This window comes from Cebus imitator, unplaced genomic scaffold (assembly GCF_001604975.1).
Source record: "Cebus imitator isolate Cc_AM_T3 unplaced genomic scaffold, Cebus_imitator-1.0 Scaffold26, whole genome shotgun sequence".
Classification (NCBI taxonomy): domain Eukaryota; kingdom Metazoa; phylum Chordata; class Mammalia; order Primates; family Cebidae; genus Cebus; species Cebus imitator.
In genome coordinates this window covers 10,188,843-10,209,143 of record NW_016107341.1, presented here as the reverse complement: position 1 = coordinate 10,209,143, position 20,301 = coordinate 10,188,843, and the positions used below count along the sequence as shown (strand labels likewise).

General features: G+C 41.4%; 3 protein-coding genes across 5 annotated transcripts in view; 1 reads left to right on the top strand and 2 right to left on the bottom strand.

Moving 5' to 3' along the window:
* The window catches only part of FBXL13 (F-box and leucine rich repeat protein 13), a 247,122-nt gene that overhangs the window by 92,347 nt on the left and 134,474 nt on the right, over nt 1–20,301 (top strand). Inside the window, exons 10-11 of the mRNA XM_037736579.1 lie at nt 11,338–11,390; nt 17,430–17,530. Coding sequence (XP_037592507.1) covers nt 11,338–11,390; nt 17,430–17,530 — 154 coding nt within the window. The remainder of the gene's footprint in view (nt 1–11,337; nt 11,391–17,429; nt 17,531–20,301) is intronic.
* LRRC17 (leucine rich repeat containing 17) overlaps nt 1–20,301 on the bottom strand; it is a 44,177-nt gene that overhangs the window by 6,421 nt on the left and 17,455 nt on the right. Inside the window, exons 2-3 of one of the 3 annotated variants that reach the window (XM_017523052.2) lie at nt 9,388–9,586; nt 7,949–8,855 (exon numbers count right to left, since the gene is read on the bottom strand). In XM_017523052.2, the coding sequence (XP_017378541.1) occupies nt 7,949–8,720 (772 nt within the window). In that variant the 5' untranslated portion in view covers nt 8,721–8,855; nt 9,388–9,586. Of the gene's footprint in view, nt 1–7,948; nt 8,856–9,053; nt 9,362–9,387; nt 9,587–20,301 lie in introns of those variants that run through there. The other 2 variants (XM_017523053.2, XM_017523051.2) reach the window with 2 other exon arrangements.
* On the bottom strand, nt 1,859–6,247 carry LOC119470283 (vesicle transport protein GOT1A-like). The gene is made up of 3 exons (XM_037736583.1): nt 6,218–6,247; nt 3,769–3,951; nt 1,859–2,697 (listed from the first exon to the last, which is right to left on the bottom strand). Exons 1-3 carry the CDS (start codon nt 6,245–6,247, stop codon nt 2,515–2,517), a joined length of 396 nt encoding a protein of 131 aa, XP_037592511.1. The 3' UTR covers nt 1,859–2,514.

Below are 20,301 nucleotides of genomic sequence, written 5' to 3'. Positions count from 1 at the left end.
GTTTGCTCTTGATAAAGAGTATATAAATACACATTTCCCCAAACCAGAAGGCAAATTTGATCAATGCCCCTTTTTCTAACCCAGGCACCACTTGGTATGCATATTTCATATATACTGCTACCCCAAATTCTTGGTAAATGCCTCAACAAATACCATATTATTACCCCTTACAAGCCTTTTTCCTCCTCCAACCAAACCTTGTTGGTTTTGAGAAGGAAATTAGAAAATTTCTCCAGGCAATTTCCCCATTTAGCAGGCTATCTTCGTTGTCAGCAACCTCAGAACTGTCTTGAAAGCTTGGTAGTAGTAAGAAAAGAGACATAAGTGGCCCTGTTTATTGCAAATACTAAATTCTTAACTATTGTTCAAGCTGCAGTAATCTTGTTCCCTTAACTTTGGAGGCAGCTAAGGGAATTACCTGCATAATTTTCCCTTGTCTGATGTTAGAAGTAAAACAACTCCTTAAAAATGGTAAACTATTCTGGTCAATGTGAAGCTGAAAGCAGTTTAAAAACTCTGGCTTTCATATATTCTTGGCAATTCTTTAACCTCAATATTGCATAAATATGCCTTTCAACTAGTCTCACATTTATTCCCTTTGAAAAACTAGGATTTGTTGGCAAAGAATCTGTTTCTTAGTGAATAAAGCTATTATTTCTTTTTCTTGCCATTAGATATTTAAGGCAAAAATACATAGTGATCATTGAGGTCTTTGTGGTTGAACTGGCACATGTTAGGTCTACTACACACACTGTCTGACTCATTGCAGGTCAGCTGGGCCAGGCTCAACTCTGAGTTGGGGAATCTGTATGCAAGTTCTCTATGTGTGATCATGTACATGTGGTATACTGTACAGAGCCTCAGGTTGTCACACTTTAATTCTAACCATGATTTTTAACTTTGCTGTATTTTTACCTTCAAACGTTGCTTAAATTACTGCTTTGAAAGAATAAAGAAGAACAGTCCAGTTATCATCATCAATCTAAAGCACATGGCTCTGTGACAGGCACTACCAAAGGGAATTTAATAAACAAGACTTTTCCCTTTGAATTTATGGGAATCAGCAATATAACAAAAAATGAAAAATAAAGGATGAAATGAATCACTAGATTTAAACCATAGTGAAAGCCATTTGTATTGATAATATTAAAAGACAAAGCTACCCTTAATCTTTTTTTTTTTTTGAGATAGAGTCTTGCCCAGGCTGGAGTACAGTGGCATGATCTAGGCTCATTGCAACCTCTGTGTTCTGGGTTGAAGCAATTCTGGTGCCTCAGTGTCCCGAGTAGCTGGGATTACAGGCGCCTGCCACCATGCCTATTTTTTTTTTTAGTAGAAATGGAGTTTCACCATNCAGGTGCTTGCCACCATGCCTGGCTAAGTTTTGTATTTTTTTTTTTTTTGGTAGAGATACGGTTTCACCATGTTGGTCAGGCTGGTCTCGAACTCCTGACTTCAAGTGATCCACCTGCCTCAGCTTCCCAAAGTGCTGTGATTACAGGCGTGAGCCACTGCGCCCAGCTGAAAAATGATATATTTGAATATGGAATAAATAGATGGCAGGTATACGTGAGAAAATTTAAAGCCACACTTCCCGATGTTTGAGGCTTAAGCCATTCCGGCCAATCGGTGGTTTCAAGGCTGCATTCAGCAAACAGGGGCTCCTATGAGAACCCAGGGATTCCGAGCCCCACTCCCTTCCTTTGCAGAAGCCATCATTCTCATCATTCTTCCAGTCCCCGTTGTCCCCATCCCACGCCTATCCTCTCCACTGTACCCTATAGACATATGAAGTCTTCCTTCCCGCCCCGCTTTCCCTAGGACCCTTCCTTTCTTTCCCCAGCACCCTCCAGACTTCTCTGAGACCCTCCCTATCCCTCAAGGTTTCTCTCAAGTCCCGCTTCCTCTACAACGTCACTCTGGGCTCCCCTCTGAGTGCCTGCAGACCTGACAGCGGCCACACATCACGGCTGAGTTTCACCCTGCCTTTTCACAGGCCCAGGGCTGACACAGGCCAGGCCAGGGGGTGACACAGGGGCCAGGAGCCAGAGCCCCCTGGGTTCAAGAACGACCTTTGTCACATACCAGTTTGAGACCTCAGGCCAGGGCAACCTCTCTGAATGTTGGTTTTCTTGTGTGTGAAGTAGAGGAGAATCCTATAGTGGGTTGTTGTGATAAAATCAGATGATCAGATAAAATCATGAGCGTGCCTGGCCGTGTTAGCTCACTGCCCTTCCTCTCCAGCTGGATCGCTGAGATTTGAGGGCAGGCTTTGTGTCTCTTCCCTACTCACAGGCACAGCACTGGGAACGCAGTCAGAGCTCTATCGATATTTGTTGATTGACAGGCTAATCCCTCCAAAGTACCTTTCAGCTTGCTTTAGGGGCCTCTCCACAGTGTCCACAGTTCTCATCTCTTGCAGGATAAAGTCCTAGCTTCTGCACTACCCTGCTGGGGTCATCTCAGCCACTCAGACCCTTTGGTGGGTCTGTCTAGGGTTATAGGGCTTTGCACTCACTTGAACAGGCTGAAGAATCCATAGATTTCCAGGAACATGCCCAGGAGGGGCCAGCGTAGGAGCACGATAACCACACCCCCCAGGAAGAAGCTGGTTCCCTTGAGCTTGTGCCGCTGGAAGAAGAACCAAAAGGTCTTCTTCAGGCCGATGATGAGGGAGAGGCCCGTCAGGAACAGCAGCTGTGGGGGAGGGAGGGGAGCTTGAAGGAGACCCACCAGCCCCCTGAGGAGTGGGGGGCTCAGGCCTGCAGCCAAGCTGTGGGCAGGGGCAGGATGTGCTAACTCTTCCAGACCATCTGAGCAAGGGCCGTCCAGCAATGTGGCAGGATCCCAGAACCTTGGTAAGTCTTGCTGGAAACAAGACTGCACAGAGGCAAGGTGATGGACGAGAACCTCCGCCCGTTTCTAGTGGCCCACCCAATTCCCGGAGCCCAAGCCCTTTTTCAGATGGGACTTCATTTCTCACCATACCGTCTAGGGAAGGTGGTATCGAGTGAGATTTTTATTCTACAGCAGTGAAGTTTGAGGCCTTAGTAGGTTAGGCAGCCATACTGAAAGTCACACGGACCTTCAGAGGCTCCACCACCTACAGAATAACCCTCCAGTCCTTCCGCTGGATGCCCTGTCTTCAGCTGGGATCCTAATGATCCCTTGAAAGTGCTCAGGCTCTCGTCAACTTGAACTCTGGTTTTCTTCCAGCACATCCCATAATTCCCTTCTCCTTCTGTATACCTTTTCTCTTGCTGTTCCAATCTCCCTGGAAGTGCTTTATCCACCTCCACATCCATTTCCTTTCCACATTCCTTTCCATCCTTCTCCACTTCAGTGTGCCCTCTTTCCACTAAGCCCCTTGTTTCACATTAAATGTGTTTAACCTGTTGTGACTTTACCACGGCCCCTGCCTTCCTCTCAGCCATGTATGTAGTGTTATATCCCTAGCCCCGGAGCAGGATTCAGATGGCAGGGACAGTGCCTGAGTCTCCTTAGAACCCCCAGGGTCTCGCCCAGAGCTCAGTGTGAGCACCCAGGTCCTCAGATTCTTGGTGCCAGCAGGCTCTGTGTCCATTTCCTATGCCGTCCTCTGCCCAGGTTTGATGATGTCTGACTCTGGATGGGCATGGCCTGAATAAACTTGGGATTTATTTAAAGACTTAAATAAACTTTAAGTCATTATTGCCAGGACTATCCTGGCAATGGAGACTTCAGAAAGATTGGGGCAGGGGAGTGGGGACACAGGGCTGGGGGACTCACGTTTCCAAAGGCCAGGAGCACAGAATCAAAGTACAGGAGTGTTCCAAAGAGGATGAAGAAGATGCCGAAACCGGTGACGCCCGCACCAATCTCTGCAATGGGCAAGGAGGTTGTTAAGGAAAGGGCTTTGGGGAGCAGGTGGGGACCCTGAAACTTCCTCCCTTGCCACAGGACAGGTGCCCTCTATGAAGGGTGGCTCCACTTCCATCCAGGAATCTCAGCTTTTGTGCTCTCAGGGGATGGTGGGATGGGAAGGGAAGGGAAGGATGGCAGGAAGCTTCGTCTAGCACCTGGGAACTGTGCTGTCACTTCTGTACACAGTGGTATTCTGTCCTCACTGCAGCCCTGTGGGGAAGCTGGTGCTGCCCTCACCACTTTATACTCTCAGCCTTCTCTTGTGTCCACATGCCACATTATCCACATCAGTATCAGGGCTGAACACAGCATCTGCCTCCTCTGCTCCTGCCTCATGCAACTGAGAACCACTGGAGCACAGCCCACACCGCGCAGAAGGGAGCCACTGAAAACTCAGGACTACCAGCCCCAAAGAGCCTCAGAACGATCCGGCTCTCCTGGTCCTTTCTCAAGAGGCTGGACCCCCTGCGCAACTCTCCACACCGTTTCCTTTCTTCTCAGAATTGCCCTGTCTCCAGCCCTCAGGTGGTGACATTTCATACTAGATTGGAAAAACAGAAGTCATCAGGAATGCACTCCTCTTCCCAGCTGGGGACCTATATCCGAGACCCACGCCTGCACCTGCTCCCATTGTCCTCCCTCCCTCCTGCAGCAGGCGCCTTGCAAGCCCCGCCACACACCCCTCCGCCAGCTCTCAGTTCAGCCCAGTGGCATTGGGCAGTTCGCCAAGGTTGGACCCACACTGACAGTGAGCCCCCTTTCCCAAGGTTTGCAAGCGTCTCAGGGCATTCTTTGAAGCTGCAGGAGTTCACTCAGAGCCAGCAAATGTAGCCCAGAAGTGCAGGACATGAAGGCCCCCTCGTTTGGTCAAGGGCTACATTTTTGACATTTTGATCCATATTTCAGATCGCTCCCCTCAAGGCGAGTTGTACAAGAAAAGGATATGTAGTTCCTCTTTTCCTTAACCCTCTCCATCACTAAGAATTGTTCATTTTACTTATCTTTGCCACTAGGATAGTCAACAAATGGAAAATTCATTGTGTTGCTTCATTTTTAAATCATGTTACCTTTTAAAGTTTTAAATTGTGGCAAAATGCACATAAAACAAAACTTACCATCTTACCTTTTTTTTTTTTTTTTGAAATGGGGTTTCACCATTTTTTTTTTTTTTTTGAGACAGTGTCTTGCTCTGTCTCCTAGGCTGGAGTACAGTCTCCAGTGGTGCGATCTCTGCTCACTGCAACCTCCACCTCCTGGGTTCAAGTGATTCTCCTGCCTCAGCCTCCTGAGTAGTTGGGATTACAGGTGTGTGCCACCATACCTGGCTAATTTTTTTGATTTTTTTGGTAGGGACAGGGTTTTACCATGTTGGTCAGGCTGGTCTTGAACTGCTGACCTTGTGATCTGCCTGCCTCGGCCTCCCAAAATGCTGGGATTATAGGCATAAGCCACTGCGCCTGGCCGGTTTCACCATGTTGGCTAGGCTGGTTTCAAACTTTTGACCTCAAGTGATCTGCCTGCCTCAGCCTTCCAAAGTGCTGGGATTACAGGCATGAGCCACCACGCCTGGCCTACCCTTCACTTATGATCTAAAATAATAGGCTCTGAATTACATAGTCATTAATACTTGGAGGAATTTATGTTGTCCTTTGATGACCCAGTATTATATATGCTAAGTGTGTATATCATGAAACCTTATTTATATTGTGTTTCAGTAAATGATGCATATTTTTAAAGCAAGGTTATGAATTTATGGAGCATTTCTGGAAGGTTATGTTAGACAACAATAAGTTAAAGAAAGCAATAAAATGTACTTTTATTTTTATAAGCTGAAGTTTTTCAAGAGAAAAAGAAACAATATTATGGGGAAAAAAGGAAAAAAGCAGAAATAGGCTTATTGGGGGAAGGAATAGCCCAAGAGCATAAAAGCAGTGAAAAAGAGACATTCCTAACATGTCATTTCTTCTTAGAGCACAGTGTAGTCTCATTGTAGAAGTTTTAAATCTTGTATAGATGGTGTTTTTCTCAGATAATTAATAAACTTAATTCTACCTACTTTTCTCATTTATATCTGATATAGCAAGTGCAAATTCACTGTAGCTTGAGGTTAGAACCTCAGCAATATCAAGCATTCTAACTAAAATCTAGGATAGTAGCTTTGTATTAGTATTAAAAATATACAATTCCAGTTTTCAATCTAAGCACCACGAAGGAAATTCTAATAAACAAGCTCTTCAGCATGAAGCACTAAGGACTCGTGATAACAGTATCTGAGAAATTCTACACAATCTGGCTACAGAAAAACTATATTTACTGACTCTTCGAAATTTTCTAATGTGTGCATTGTTGAGGCAGCTGATTGTTTGAATATGCTCAGATTAATTTTGGAAGATAGCAGTGTGAAGTAGAGAGCGCATAGGCTGTGGCTTAGGTAGACCCCAAGATTCAATTTTAGCTTTGGTGCTTACCTGTGAAACCCATGGTCAAGTGACTGAACCTCTTTGAGCTTCATTTTCCTAATCTGTAAATGGGAATATTACTAGCTTCCTGGAAGTTGTGGACAGCATGTGTGGGTACCTGGAGCCAAGAATGGCATGTCCCAGGTTATGAAGCTATATATAACTGCTCTCCTATGGCAGTGAATTATATACAGTTCACAGGGTGTCTTGGTAAACAAACCTCCCTGTGCCACATGGCTGCTGTGGGATCTAACCAGGTGCCATCTTTACAATTGGGGGTGGGGGTGCGGGATGGTGGGACAGGGCTTGAACATGACTTTGCTGGTAAATGAGAAAATTTATTTCTGGTTCAGGTTGCGTGACAATGTTAATAATGCCTGCCTAACATTCTCTTGAGAGGAACCAGGGCTTCCTCTCTGAACTATCCATTTCTCTTGCCCTCAAAGAAACAAAACACAGCAAAATTTCCCAATGTAAGTGGAAGAAATGATACCATGTTCTATATGAACCTCATTTAATGACATCTGGCTTTAATTTAATATTACAAATAAATTATTAAACCATGCCAGAAATGAAACATACAGACATTTGTTACATGGTTTTTTATTGTAGGTTAGATTAGCAGTTCCCTGACTACACTTTGAGAACATCGATCTTCACTGGCACGTCAAGAGCATTACTAAAATCTCCCATCTGTTTTCTTAGCTCATGACTTTATCTTGCATTTGCACATCCTGTGTAATACTAGCACAAGAATTGCATGGGTTGCAAAACCCAGTAATGATTTGCAGGGAGTAGGTAATATTCTAGAAAGATTTCTTTAGTCTCATAGTTCTCAGATTAAATATTTTAAATTTAGTTCTTTACATTTTTGTTGTTTTATTCCGGGTAATTTGGAAATAATTAAGATATAGGATGTTAAGAAGCATTTACTACTTGGTAGGCTGAGGCAGGAGAATCGCTTGAACCCAGGAGGTGAGGGTTGCAGTGTGCCAGGATCGTGCCACTGCACTCCAACTCCGGCAACACAGTGAGAATCCATCTCAAAAAAAAAAAAAATGGAGCATTAATTAAAAGCTGGGACTAAATGATGAGAAATATGGAAGCGCCATTACTTTCACTCTGTCTCAGAGTGCTGTCACAGTCCTGTTCTGCAGATGTTTTCTCTTTGAGGTTGTCATCTCACAGATGCACACCATGTTTTGACTATAATCCGTGTAAGTCGGGTTATATAGATGGCATATGCACTTATTTTCACACCCCTTGGTTTACCTACCTAAATTAAATTGGATTTAAGATGAAAGAAATTCCTTACAGTGACAGCTTGCGATGTGCAAATGAGTAGAACCCAAATGGCTGCCCTCCTGAGGATACTTCCTTCCCTCCTGTCATTGTCCTTGGATTACCAACTGCCTTGAGTCTGGACCCCAGAAAAGCTTTGGATAAATTCTATTGTCACTAGGGAAAGATTTCTGGTGGAAGTGACATCAAGAATTCCAAGGCATGGTCGGGTGTAGGGAGGATTATAAGATTCAAAGACCATTTTAAGTTATTCATGAAAATGAAAAAGCAAGAAAAGTACAAACCTTTCCTTTTGCAGTCCAGTGTTTGTATGGGAAACACATAATTGTGGCAAAAAGTTGAGTCCACCTCAGGCTTGATGACGGGGGGTCTCCCTGACACTTGGGGTTTCGGGCCCAATTGTTCCTTTTCTTCTTCATTACACAACTGTTCAGATTTTATCTGTCGCAGTTTTTTATTTTTTTGTTCTTGTGGGGTTTCGCACTTGGCATAGTTCCCCAAATTTCGGTTCCTGGGAATCTGCAACATTGAAATAAGCGTTTCTATCTCACAAGTACAGTGCCAGGGGTTGTCATAAAGACGCAGGTAGCTCAGGAGAGGTGTGTAAATGAACACTTCCTCTGTCAAGACTTTGATCTGGTTGTGCTGCAGTAAGAGGGTGGTGAGTTTGTTTAAACCAAAGAACGCCTCACTCTCAATTTTAGAGATCTCATTCTGCTGCAGATCCAGGCTTTTCAGCTTTTTAAACTTGGAAAACATGTTGTTCTTCAATATGCGGATCTTGTTTCTTGCTAGCAGCATGTGCAGCAAATCCTGAGGCCAATCAGGCAGCGCATAAACTAATTTTCTTTCTTGACAATCTAAGTACTTTTCATGGAGATATGTGTACACGTCACATGGGAGGCCTGGTGTGTAGCGTTTGACTGGGTTGGAGCCTCTCCGGCCTCCACCCGCAGGGCCATGATTCACTCGGCTTCTCACAGTGCCTGGCCTTCCTTTGCGCAGCTCAGCAGCTTTGCAAAAGCAGAGCAAGATTACAATGGTAACCACGCGCATCCTGACATCCAGCTGGCCCCAATTACTTCGTGTGACAGATGGAACAATGAAAGTATTCCTTTGAAATCCAAGTTTGGGTAATCTTAACTAATGCAGTTCTGGAACAATGAGACCCAGCTGGGGTACGTGGAGTCCCTAGGTTGGAAGAGAAAAAAATGTGTATTAAAAGTTAAGGCACATTGCAAGCGCTGTGTTATTGACAGATACAAACAGACTTTTTAAAGGCAAAGGCTGTCTAGTTCCACAGAACAGTGACGTAGAAAGCTTCTGCCCCTCTTAGTTGCCTGGGTTAGAGGCTGAATGTGTCCTGAGTTTGAATCAAGGCTCTCTTACCTGCTTAACTGTATCAACCTAGGCTAGTTATGTTATTTAACCTCATATTCAGCATCTGTAAAACAGGACTGAGGATACCTCCTACTATTTTTGGGAGAATAAAATAGGCTCATGTGCATAAGATGCTTCACAGTGGCCAGCCCCAGGGAAATAGTCACAAATGTTAGGACTCAGCATGATAAAAACTGAAACCTGTAGTTCATCATCACATCGGATTTAAGAAATTAAAAGAATTCTCCACACAGCCTTGAGATGTACACACAAGGGTAGAACTTGAATGGTTGTCTTTCTGAGCTTATTTTTTTCTATTCTCTACTGTCTCCCAATCACCAACCATGTTGAATGTAGGCTCCAGAGATGCTTGAGGTCAATGGCACTGCCCTTGTCATCTCCTGCACATCTTGGCTCAAGTGTTACCTTTTCAGTGAAAACTTCCTGTTCAGACCCATTTTAAATCACATTCCCTCCCACTTGTTGGGTGCTCCCAATTCCTTTTCTTGTTTCATTTTTTCTCCGTAGCAGTTAATCACCATCTGTCAAAGTAGATATGGTATTTAACTTCTTTTGTTTACTGTTAGTCTCTCCTGACTAGAAACTTAACTCCTTAAGGGAAAAGATTTTTGTCTGTTTTGTTAACTGCTGTATTTCCTTGATAAATATTTGTTGAACTGATGAATTACTCTCAAATAACTATTCTGGCTGAGTGCAATGGCTCATGCCTGTAATCCCAGCACTTTGGGAGGCCGAGGCGGGCAGATTGCTTGAGCCCAGGAGACCAGTCTGGGCAGCATGGGGAAACCCTGTCTCTACAAAAAATACAGACATTATCCGAGCGTGGTGGTATGCACCGGTAGTGTCAGCTACTTGGGAATGGGAGTGGGGGTTGCTGAAGTGGAAGGATCACCTGAGCCTGGAAGGTTGAAGCTGCAGTGAGCCGACATGGCGCCAACTTCACTCTGGCCTGAGTGACAGAGTGAGATCCTGTCTCAAAAAAACAAAACAGAATAACTATTGTATACTGTAAGGACATTTATTTCATAACTTGTATTGTCTGGGAAATCTATTTTCTCCTTAATCAAAATTATTGAGGACTTCCAGGTTGCATACATTTTTACCAATTGTTTTCATTTTTAAAAAAATTCTGAAAGTATTTCTGGTTTGCATATATCACTTAGGATGCAGTCCACTTTTGGCAAAGGAAGAAATGTTTGAAATGGATTTATAACTGCTAACATGTCTGTTGTTATTAGTGTGGGGCTATGTGGTTATGAGCAGCAAATGTGTTTTCTATTTGTTGTGGCAATTTGAATGCAGAATCACCCCTTTGCCTGGAGTTTTCCTGCTTCTTGGGGTCTCCACAGAATGCCTTCCCTTTTCTTTGCTTCAAGCATTTATCCCAGTCACTTGTTTGTGTGGCCTCCCTAGCTACTTCTCTTCTGTCTCAGATTTGGAGTTTTATTTACTGTCCACTGAGATTCAGGACACTGATTGTGAAACACTTTTCCGTCTAGCTGTTTGGATACATGTCTCATTTTTCCTGAGAGTTCATAGCTGTGCTGTGGCCTCTGGTCCCAGAGCTAATCAGGTGCTTTGCCTCTCTGGCCCTTCATTTGTCTATTTGTAATTCATTATAAATCATATATAAGTTTGACCTAAAAAAATTATGTCAACTATTCGCTTTGTTATTATGCATGCTGAATTATTTATTATATACATGTTGAAGTATATGGGGGGAAGTTTACTAGTGTCTGCAACTTACTCTGAAATGCATACAAAAATAAGATGATTGAGGGATGTATAGAGAGATGAATGAGTAGGTGTATATGTGGTAAAGCAAATACAGTAAAATATAAATTAGAATCCAGGCAGTGGCTATATATTTATTATACAGTTCTTTCCACTTTTTTGTATGTTTAAAAATTTTCATATTAAAATGTTAAAAGAAAACAAAAAACCATGCACAAAAAATCAGGCTGGTTTTCTTCAAGTGCTTCCAAGCTAAAAGCACTAAGTATATGTAGTAGTGTTTTTCCTAAAGTAATGTTTTTCTCTTTTCCCCTTGCTCCTATAATCCTCAAACAATAATAAACATGTGTATATATTTTAATTCTGCAGCCCAAAAAAGTCATTTTTCTGGGAAAAGAAACCATATACTCAGAACATATTACTTGCCAAGGTTTTTGTTTGTTTTCTAATGAATACATTGCATTCAATGTAGGATAGAAAAACTTTGTTTAAACATTTGTAATATGTAGTTTAGTAATGTGTAACTTATTTGATTTAGGCCACTGTAGGAACTTGCAAGAGTTGAATGTCTCTGACTGCCCAACATTCACAGTGAGTATAAGCAACCATTTTTACTGCTGTTTATATAGATTGACTTGCTACATTGGAGTGTCCAATATGCAGAGTAGATGGTTGTGTGATTATTTGGGATTCAATGTGGAAAAGAGCAAACTATGTTAAACATTGACAAGAAATTTTACTCCATCTGTACAATGCTAATATTAATCATGTAGATGTATGGTTAGTATTGGAGCCTCTGACAAGTAGAAATTTTTCAAGGACTATCCACAATGAATTGTATTTATATTTAATGGTATGTGTGTATGAGACAGAAAAAAATTAGGCCCCATTAGACATGATAGGCTCATTTTATCTTCATGGCTATCAGCAGCTATACCCAAGAAGATGGAAATGAACATGTATCCCTAGTTGCTTTCTTCCTAGTTCCTGTCTCTTGTCTTTCCCTCTGTCCCCAACTTGTCTTCCATTCTATGAGCACTTTATACTCTTTGTAAAGGGCAGATATGACTACTTCACTTTCATCTTCCGTTAACTACACACACTCCCGTCATCTACACAATTGGATAAAGCCAAAGCTCTTTAATATTACTCTACCTTGAAGACCCTCTGTGGTTTTGCCTCTGCTTCCCTTTCCAGCCTCACTTGCTTCAGTTTCCATGCACACACTAATTTTCAGTCACTACAGCTGCTGAGTGTCCTTTGCTGCATGCTCCAAGTTGCTCCTTGTAATTGTGCATTTGTTCTTTGCTTAGAATGCCCTTTCCCTTTGTCCCCAAGTGGTGCTTTCCTCTTTGTCAGGTTTTAAAGCTTATTATCACCTCTTCTACCAGGACATCACTGGCTTCCAGGGCTGGGTTCACCACTGCTCCTCTAGGTTCCTACGATAAGTATCCTTAATCATAGGGTTTCTGCTTCCTCCAATAGCCTAAGAGACCCAAAGGGCAAGAGATGTGTCTTATTCTTTGTGGTAGTCATAGCACCCAGCACAAACTTTGGCATATTATGTTCAATAATATTTAGTGAATGCAATTATCTGGAGATACCAAGTAAGCAATGGACAACATTGGCTAGAATCGAGATTCCATCTTGGGTTGACATCTATGTATAAGTCATAATTAACATCACAAGAGTGAATAAGCCGGGTGCGGTGGCTCAAGCCTGTAATCCCAGCACTTTGGGAGGCCGAGGCGGGTGGATCACGAGGTCAAGAGATCGAGACCATCCTGGTCAACATGGTGAAACCCCGTCTCTACTAAAAATACAAAAAATTAGCTGGGCATGGTGGCACGTGCCTGTAATCCTAGCTACTCAGGAGGTTGAGGCAGGAGAATTGCCTGCGCCCAGGAGGCGGAGGTTGCGGTGAGCTGAGATCGCGCCATTGCACTCCAGCCTGGGTAACAAGAGCGAAACTCTGTCTCAAAAAAAAATAAAAAAAATAAAAAAATAAAAGAGTGAATAAGATAAACTTAGAGAGAAGGTATGAGACGAGAAGACTTAAAGGTGAGCATTAGGGAATGCTGACTTTTAGGAGCAGACTGAGGATATTCAGAAGGATTAGTAAGAGAAGTAGGTTGACAATGAAGAGGTATCACAAAATGATAGTGAGTAAAGAGTTTCAGAAAGAACCAAAGTGAACAGGTAAGAAAAGGACTAAAAAATGCATTGTAGGTTTGAGAATAAGAAGGGACTGCCATGTTTTGCTACAACAGTTTGAGTGGGATATTGGAGCAGAAATCTATTTGTCGTGAATTGTGATGTGGACAAGAGGTGAGAAGGTGAGGCATGAGGCATACACTGATCTTTCCAGGAAAAATGGCTTAGAGAGTGGTAGAAGAAAACAGGGGCAGGAAAATGGAAACAGGTTTATAGAGGATGATGGAGAGCCAGCTGAAGCAACTCACGGAGCAAGTCCCTGAGGAGACAGAAGGGAATAGGAGGAAGGCCTGGCTGTGGAATGCCAATCATGAGGCACCAACTCCACCATGAAGGGGAAGCTCTCCTTGCCAGTGAAAAGACTGCATGAATTGGCTCCTCCCTGCTCCCTCTCAGCCTCACTTTTATAGCCTCATCTTTCTAGTTTTTTCTTTCCCATTTCTACTCTATTTAAATACTGAACCACTTGAAGTTCCCTGTTCATGTCATGCTATTTCCTTGTGTCCTTGAACTTGTTTTTCCATCTGTCTAAATGACCACGCTTCCTTTCCCACCACCCCAGCCCAACCTGGCTAACACCTTTTCATTCTTTAACACACTCTTCAATTCTATTGGGTCTTCCTGCTCTCTTTTTTTTAGTGACCTTTAAAAAACAGCTTTATTGAGATATAATAAATTTGTATTTATATAGAGATTAAATTTACCCACTTAAAGTATACAATTTCATGGTTTTGATACATTGACAGAGTTGTGTGACCATCACCACAACCAACTTTAGAACATTTCCCTCACCACTAAAAGAACCTATGCCATTTAAAAAGTCACCCTTCATTTTCTCTCAACCCCCTAGCACTATACAGTTCCATTCACGTTTTGACATAGTTAATTTCTAATTTTATTTATTTATTTATTTATTTTGAGGTGAAGTCTTGCTCTGTCACCCAGGCTGAAGTGCAGTGGTGCGACCTTGGCTCACTATGGCCTCCGTCTCTCGGGTTCAAGTGATTCTTCTGTCTCAGCCACCTGGGTAGCTGGGATTATAGTCATGTGTCACTGTGCCTGGCTAGTTTTTGTAATTTTAGTAGAGATGGGGTTTCACCATGTTGGCCAGGCTTGTCTCAAACTCCTGAGCTCAAGTGATCTGCCCCACTCGGCCTCCCAAAGCATTAGGATTACAGGCATGAGCCGCCGCGCCTGGCTGATGGAATTAATTTCTCCCTCTTTTCTCCTGAACTCAGAAGAGGGAGAAATTAATTGGTCTCAGTACTTCAACATGGATACTTCAAACTGTCTACCAATATATCTCCCATTTTAGAATGGAGCACTTTGAAAATTCTCCTTTAGTAATTTTTCCCCATGAAATTCATCCCCTATTTCCACAGTAAAATGTCTTTTCAAAAGATGGAAGGCATTATACTTAAATAGAATGTGTACAGAAAAATTTTAAGACCCGCAGAACACCTCTACTCCTTACCTCAACACACAAATTCAGCATTTAAATTAGTTGTTTAATCCCTGTCCAGCAGAACATGAAGAACCACCCTAGACGGTAAACTAAGCATCGTCTCAGTGGCTTGTACTTTGACGTAAATAAGCTGTTTATGTTCAAATGTGCCCTTAAGGGTCATCCACAAGAAAGGGAGGCATAGTCAGACCTGACAAAGATGATATCAGTGAAAAAATGTTCTACTTTCTTTGGTTACACTCTTTCTCCACTAGCAAAGTGAACATAGGCTCCTTCATGAAGAGGGATTTTAGATGTTGACTACCACATTCTCCAGATGCCTGCCTGTGTTTATAACGAGGTTGTTTGTCAAATGGATTTATTCTTTCTGTGGATGTTTTAGCACCTACTATGTTAAATATGTTCTGCTAGGTGTCGGAGGGAATTAAAAAATAAATCATTTTTTAGTTCTTGCCCTCAGGGAGCTTCAGTTCTGTACTTGAGTAAAAAATCATATTATTTGAGTTCGACCCTCTAATAGGGAAGTCAAAACAATGCCATCTGCATTGAGTTTGTGAACATCAAAGTCTTGTCCAGTTTTGGAGTCTAATAATATACAGGGGTGATAATTTTATCCAGCTACATTTTACTGTTTTTTTCCCCTTGAGACGTAGACTGGGACACAGGCTTACATTTAAAGAGTTGGGTAACATTCATTCAAAGAGCTTTGATTTCTAAGCTTGTCTTATCAACTATATTACTTTCAGAAGGATTTGAGTATGTTGTGGACAAATTCATAAGCCATTCTGCAATATAGGCACTCAGTTTTTGCATTTATGTGTTCAAACATTTGGGGATTAAGTCTTGAATTCTTTTAATTACAAGAGAATGGGAGTATTCTAAATTTGTTTGGACGTTCAAGCTTCTCTAGACAGGAAAATGCAGAGAATGAATTGCCTCCTCATCTCAAGCACAAAGTCAGATTTCCTACTCCATCTTCCTCTTCCTGGTCCCATATTTTCATCTTCTTTGTGGTTGTCTCTCTGAGGGTGTTTAAGCCAACTCTCTCTCCTCTCCTTGCCCAACCTTATTTGCATTTTGCCAAGGTTTTTCAACAAGTGTATGATCACTTTGACACTTGATTGGCATGCTGAACGTTTTCAAAGACAGGTTTTCTTTGTATTAGAGTACAGTGCCACTCATTATGGTTATTCTTGCCATTCTTTTTGGAAAAATTGTACTGTACACACTTTATCCACACCCATTCAAATCCTACATTTTGGTAATGGGGCATCTAGAAAAATTGCTGACAGCTTGAATACAGTTAAGAGTAATGTTTCTCAAAAGCTCTGCACTGGCCTCTCATGCAATATGGGTGCATAGAACCTTCCCTATAGCAGAATCACAGAGGTTTGCAGCTTAAAATAGAATCTTGTGTTCTCTTTAAGGTATGATTTACTGTCCCTATAAACCAACCAGTTCCTATCTGAGTATGACAGGTGCTCTGACCTGCAGGATTTTATTATTTTAAAAATCCCTGACTACTGGAAATAGTAATGAATAGAATGTTAAACATCAATGATCCTGCTGAGTGTAAGCCTTTACTATTCTTAGTGGTGTGAGAAGTGGCCATATTTGTGATGCAGAATTCTCAGAACTACATCATCTAGCCTTCTCATAATTTACCTCTTCCAGATAGATAGATACCTGCAATGGTCTATTCTTTTCAGGACTTATGTAGTGTCAAACATTGGCTGCACCACTAATAGTTAAACTGGTTGCCCTGTTGAGGTTTCTGGGGAGATTCATCAATCCTTAAATAAAAATCTGCTGGTACTCATTGTATTTTCTATAGTGTTACCTATACAAAAAGCAGCTTATTGCAATCAAAGCTTGCAATTCATCTGGTCTTGTAAGTTTCAATTTAGAATCTGTGCTTGAAACCTGTTTTTCTGTCTCTCTTACTTCACAGTCACACTACTGTCTTACTTCAGTTTTGCACTTTCAGGGGGAAGGATGCTTGAATCTTTGAGATTCTCCCTCACCCTAACCCCAACTCCAGCTGGCATGTAGCCAATATTTTATTTTAGCCATCTCAAATTTATCATAAATTTAGTGAAAATCTGTTCAGCTATTTAAAATATTTTGTTAGCAGAACCACAGAAGCTTAATTACACACACACATCTATGTATAAAGGTATATGTGTATAAATATGGACTGTTACTGAAGTCCTGTTGTTGAGAGTGTTTACTATTCTTGTCTTTCAGAATAATTTTTGTAAGTTTAAAATGGATCCATTTTTAATTGCTTTCCTGCATATGAAGAGTGAGAAGTGTTTGACACTTTGGCTTTTGAGCTCAAATTTCTTGTGACACAGTTGAACATGCATGGGTTCACATTTTAATGAAGTGTCATTGTGATAGAATGAGATTTTATTTCCAAGGAAAGGGAAAAGGAGGGAGTAATTATGCTTTTTTTTTTCTTTTTTTTTTGGAGATGGAGTCTCACTCTGTCGCCCCAGGCTAGAGTGTGATTGCATGATCTCGGCTCACTGCAACCTCCGCCTCCCGGGTTCAAGCTATTCTCCTGCCTCAGCCTCCTGAGTAGCTGGGATTACAGGCATGAGCCACTATGCCTTGCTAATTTTTGTAATTTTAGTAGAGATGGGGTTTCACCATGTTGGCCAGGCTGGTTTCAAACTCCTGACCTTGTGATCCGCACTCTTCGGCCTCCCAAAGTGCTGGGATTACAGGCATGAGCCACTGCACCCGGTCTGAGTAATGATGCTTTGAGCAAAAGTATTGGCTTCTTTTTAATTTCATTTCAACCTAGTATCAGATAAAGAGTATGAAGAAACCAACTCTTGCATATATATTTTTCTGAAATAGGAAGAGAGATAATAGAAAGATAACGGGGAAATTGCAAAGTCTGTTAGAATTTGATAAACATCTTCCCTCTGTTTTTCATGTAGGATGAATCAATGAGACACATTTCTGAGGGCTGTCCAGGGGTCCTGTATCTCAATCTGTCTAACACAACTATCACCAACAGGACAATGCGACTCCTGCCGAGGTAATGCTTGTGTTATTTGTAGGACACTGAAAATAATTATGCTCCCAAAGTCTTTGACTTGCTCTAGCATTCTGCAAAGGCAGTGTTGCCTTTATCAACAACTGCCACTGGGACACTGCTATTCTGACAAGGGACTGCTGGATGCTTTCAAGTTCCTAAGCTGGTGCCTGCGCTCTCCCTAGTTGGCCAGTTCAGTTTGAATAACTGGTTTTCCGCCTTGGCTAACATTTTTGTCACTCTTACAGCAATGTGCCCAGTAGCTTGGGTTAGACTTTGCCTGCCTGTTTCTTTCTGGTCCCCCATCCTGGGCAGTTGAGCTCTCTGGCCCTTACATTCCAGTTTGGTGTCTGGGCCCTCTTCTTGATAGAATGCCAACATCCTCGTTACCAAACATTGAACACTCTTGTCCCAGATCCCTGTTTCCATGCTCTGGCTACCTGTTGAGACCCTTACCACCTCTAAGGAGCCTCACACTGGTTATTTTTTGACTGTTTATGGAGTATTGACAACACAACACTGAATATTGCTTCTCTTTTTCGGAGGAGAAGGGACAGAATAACAAAAGAGTTGACAGAATATTCAAATGTATCACAAATTTATGTCAGTTATTCTTTTTAGTTTGTTTTTTTTTGAAACAGGGTCTTAACTGTGCCACCCAGGCTGCAGTGCAATGGCACAATCATGGTTTACTGCAGCCTCAATCTCCTGGGTTCAAACAGTCCTCCCACCTCAGCCTCCTGAGTAGCCGGGAGTACAGGAGTGTGTTACCATGCCCAGCTAGTTTTTGTGTTTTTCTGTAGAGATGGGGTTTCACTATGTTGCCCAGGCTGGTCTCAAACTCCTGGGCTCAAGTGATCTGCCCACTTGGGCCTCCTGAAGTGCTGGCATGAGCCACCGTACCTGGCCCAATTCTTTATTTTCACTACAGAAAGACCAGTAAAAAAGGGTATATGATCACACTAGGAGAGATTCAAATTTGACTTTGAAAAAACATTTCTCAAACTATTGTGAAAGAATGAACTATTTTTGAGAATATAGCTTTTTGAGCTCCTTTGAAAAATAACAGTGATGAGACATTTAGGACAGCTTACATAGAAAATTCTGGGTGGTAATTTTCTTTGTCTTCTGACTCTAACCATTTTCTGCAAAGGTGCCAGCCTAAGAAGTGGGACCATATTTTCTGTTTATCCCATTAACTAAGCTGCCACTTTTAAAAAGTCAAATCTATAAAGCTTTCCCTTTGAAATTTCTTCTGATGCTCTTAAATATAGTCTTCCTCCTGCCAGGCATTTAATATACATTTGCTTATTTGTGTGTATGCATGTATTTTTACTTAAATATGTAGTCAATCTAGAATTAATCTTTGTAGATGAATGAAGCAATGATCTAAATCAGGGGTCAGCAAACTACAGTCCATGTGGCCCAAGGCTTATTTTTGTGCAGTATATAAGCTAAACATAGTTTTACATTTTGAATGTTGTTAAATAGCTAACCAATTATTTCGGCAGCATTTATTGAATAAAACTTTTATCGAATGATGTGTGATTTCTCCTTATATATCTAAAATTCTTATACAGGCAAGAAATACTTAAAACTCATTGCTTTCTAATATTTTTCTACATGTTACTTTATCTGTGTTCTTGTGGTTGTTTATGTCTATTGTATCTCTTTGGTGAAAATGCTACAGAATAGAGTGCTACTGCCCATTTTTTCCCAAATCCATGTTTGGTGACCTCTCATTGGCAGCTTGGATTTGGCCAATATGGAAGTATTCTATACCATGGAAAACGTCAAACATTACAAATCAGGGCTTGATTTATTGTTTAGACTTAAAGTGATGGAGAACACAATTAGTGAAGCAAATTAAATTTAAAAGTAGGTCATGTCTGTAGCTACAACATTGTGAAGTAGCACAAAACATTAATGTTCTCTCAATACTTGAAAACTGTTCTTTGATTTAGCACAGAAGACACTCACATCACTGACAGACAAGCAGAGTTTAGACATATACCTTTGACATATGTCACTTGTGTTTTATTAATGTTAATAAAATAGTTCATATTGGAACTGTAATCATTCTTCAGGTTCAACTGTTGATTGGCTAACTACATTTATGAGTTTCTTTGGCAAAAGTCAATGAAAACTTGGTGTGAGAATTGACTGGCTATGTGGAATTTACAGTAAAGAATATTGTATGTTTTATCATTTGTAAGTTGTATGCTACATGTCCTTTATATCCATAAAATAGTAAATACAAAATATAAAATTTTATAGTAAATGCACATACATTTATATGCATACTTTTTTTTTTTTTGGANGCCTGGCTGATGGAATTAATTTCTCCCTCTTTTCTCCTGAACTCAGAAGAGGGAGAAATTAATTGGTCTCAGTACTTCAACATGGATACTTCAAAATGTTTACCAATATATCTCCCATTTTAGAATGGAGCACTTTGAAAATTCTCCTTTAGTAATTTTTCCCCATGAAATTCATCCCCTATTTCCACAGTAAAATGTCTTTTCAAAAGATGGAAGGCATTATACTTAAATAGAATGTGTACAGAAAAATTTTAAGACCCGCAGAACACCTCTACTCCTTACCTCAACACACAAATTCAGCATTTAAATTAGTTGTTTAATCCCTGTCCAGCAGAACATGAAGAACCACCCTAGACGGTAAACTAAGCATCGTCTCAGTGGCTTGTACTTTGACGTAAATAAGCTGTTTATGTTCAAATGTGCCCTTAAGGGTCATCCACAAGAAAGGGAGGC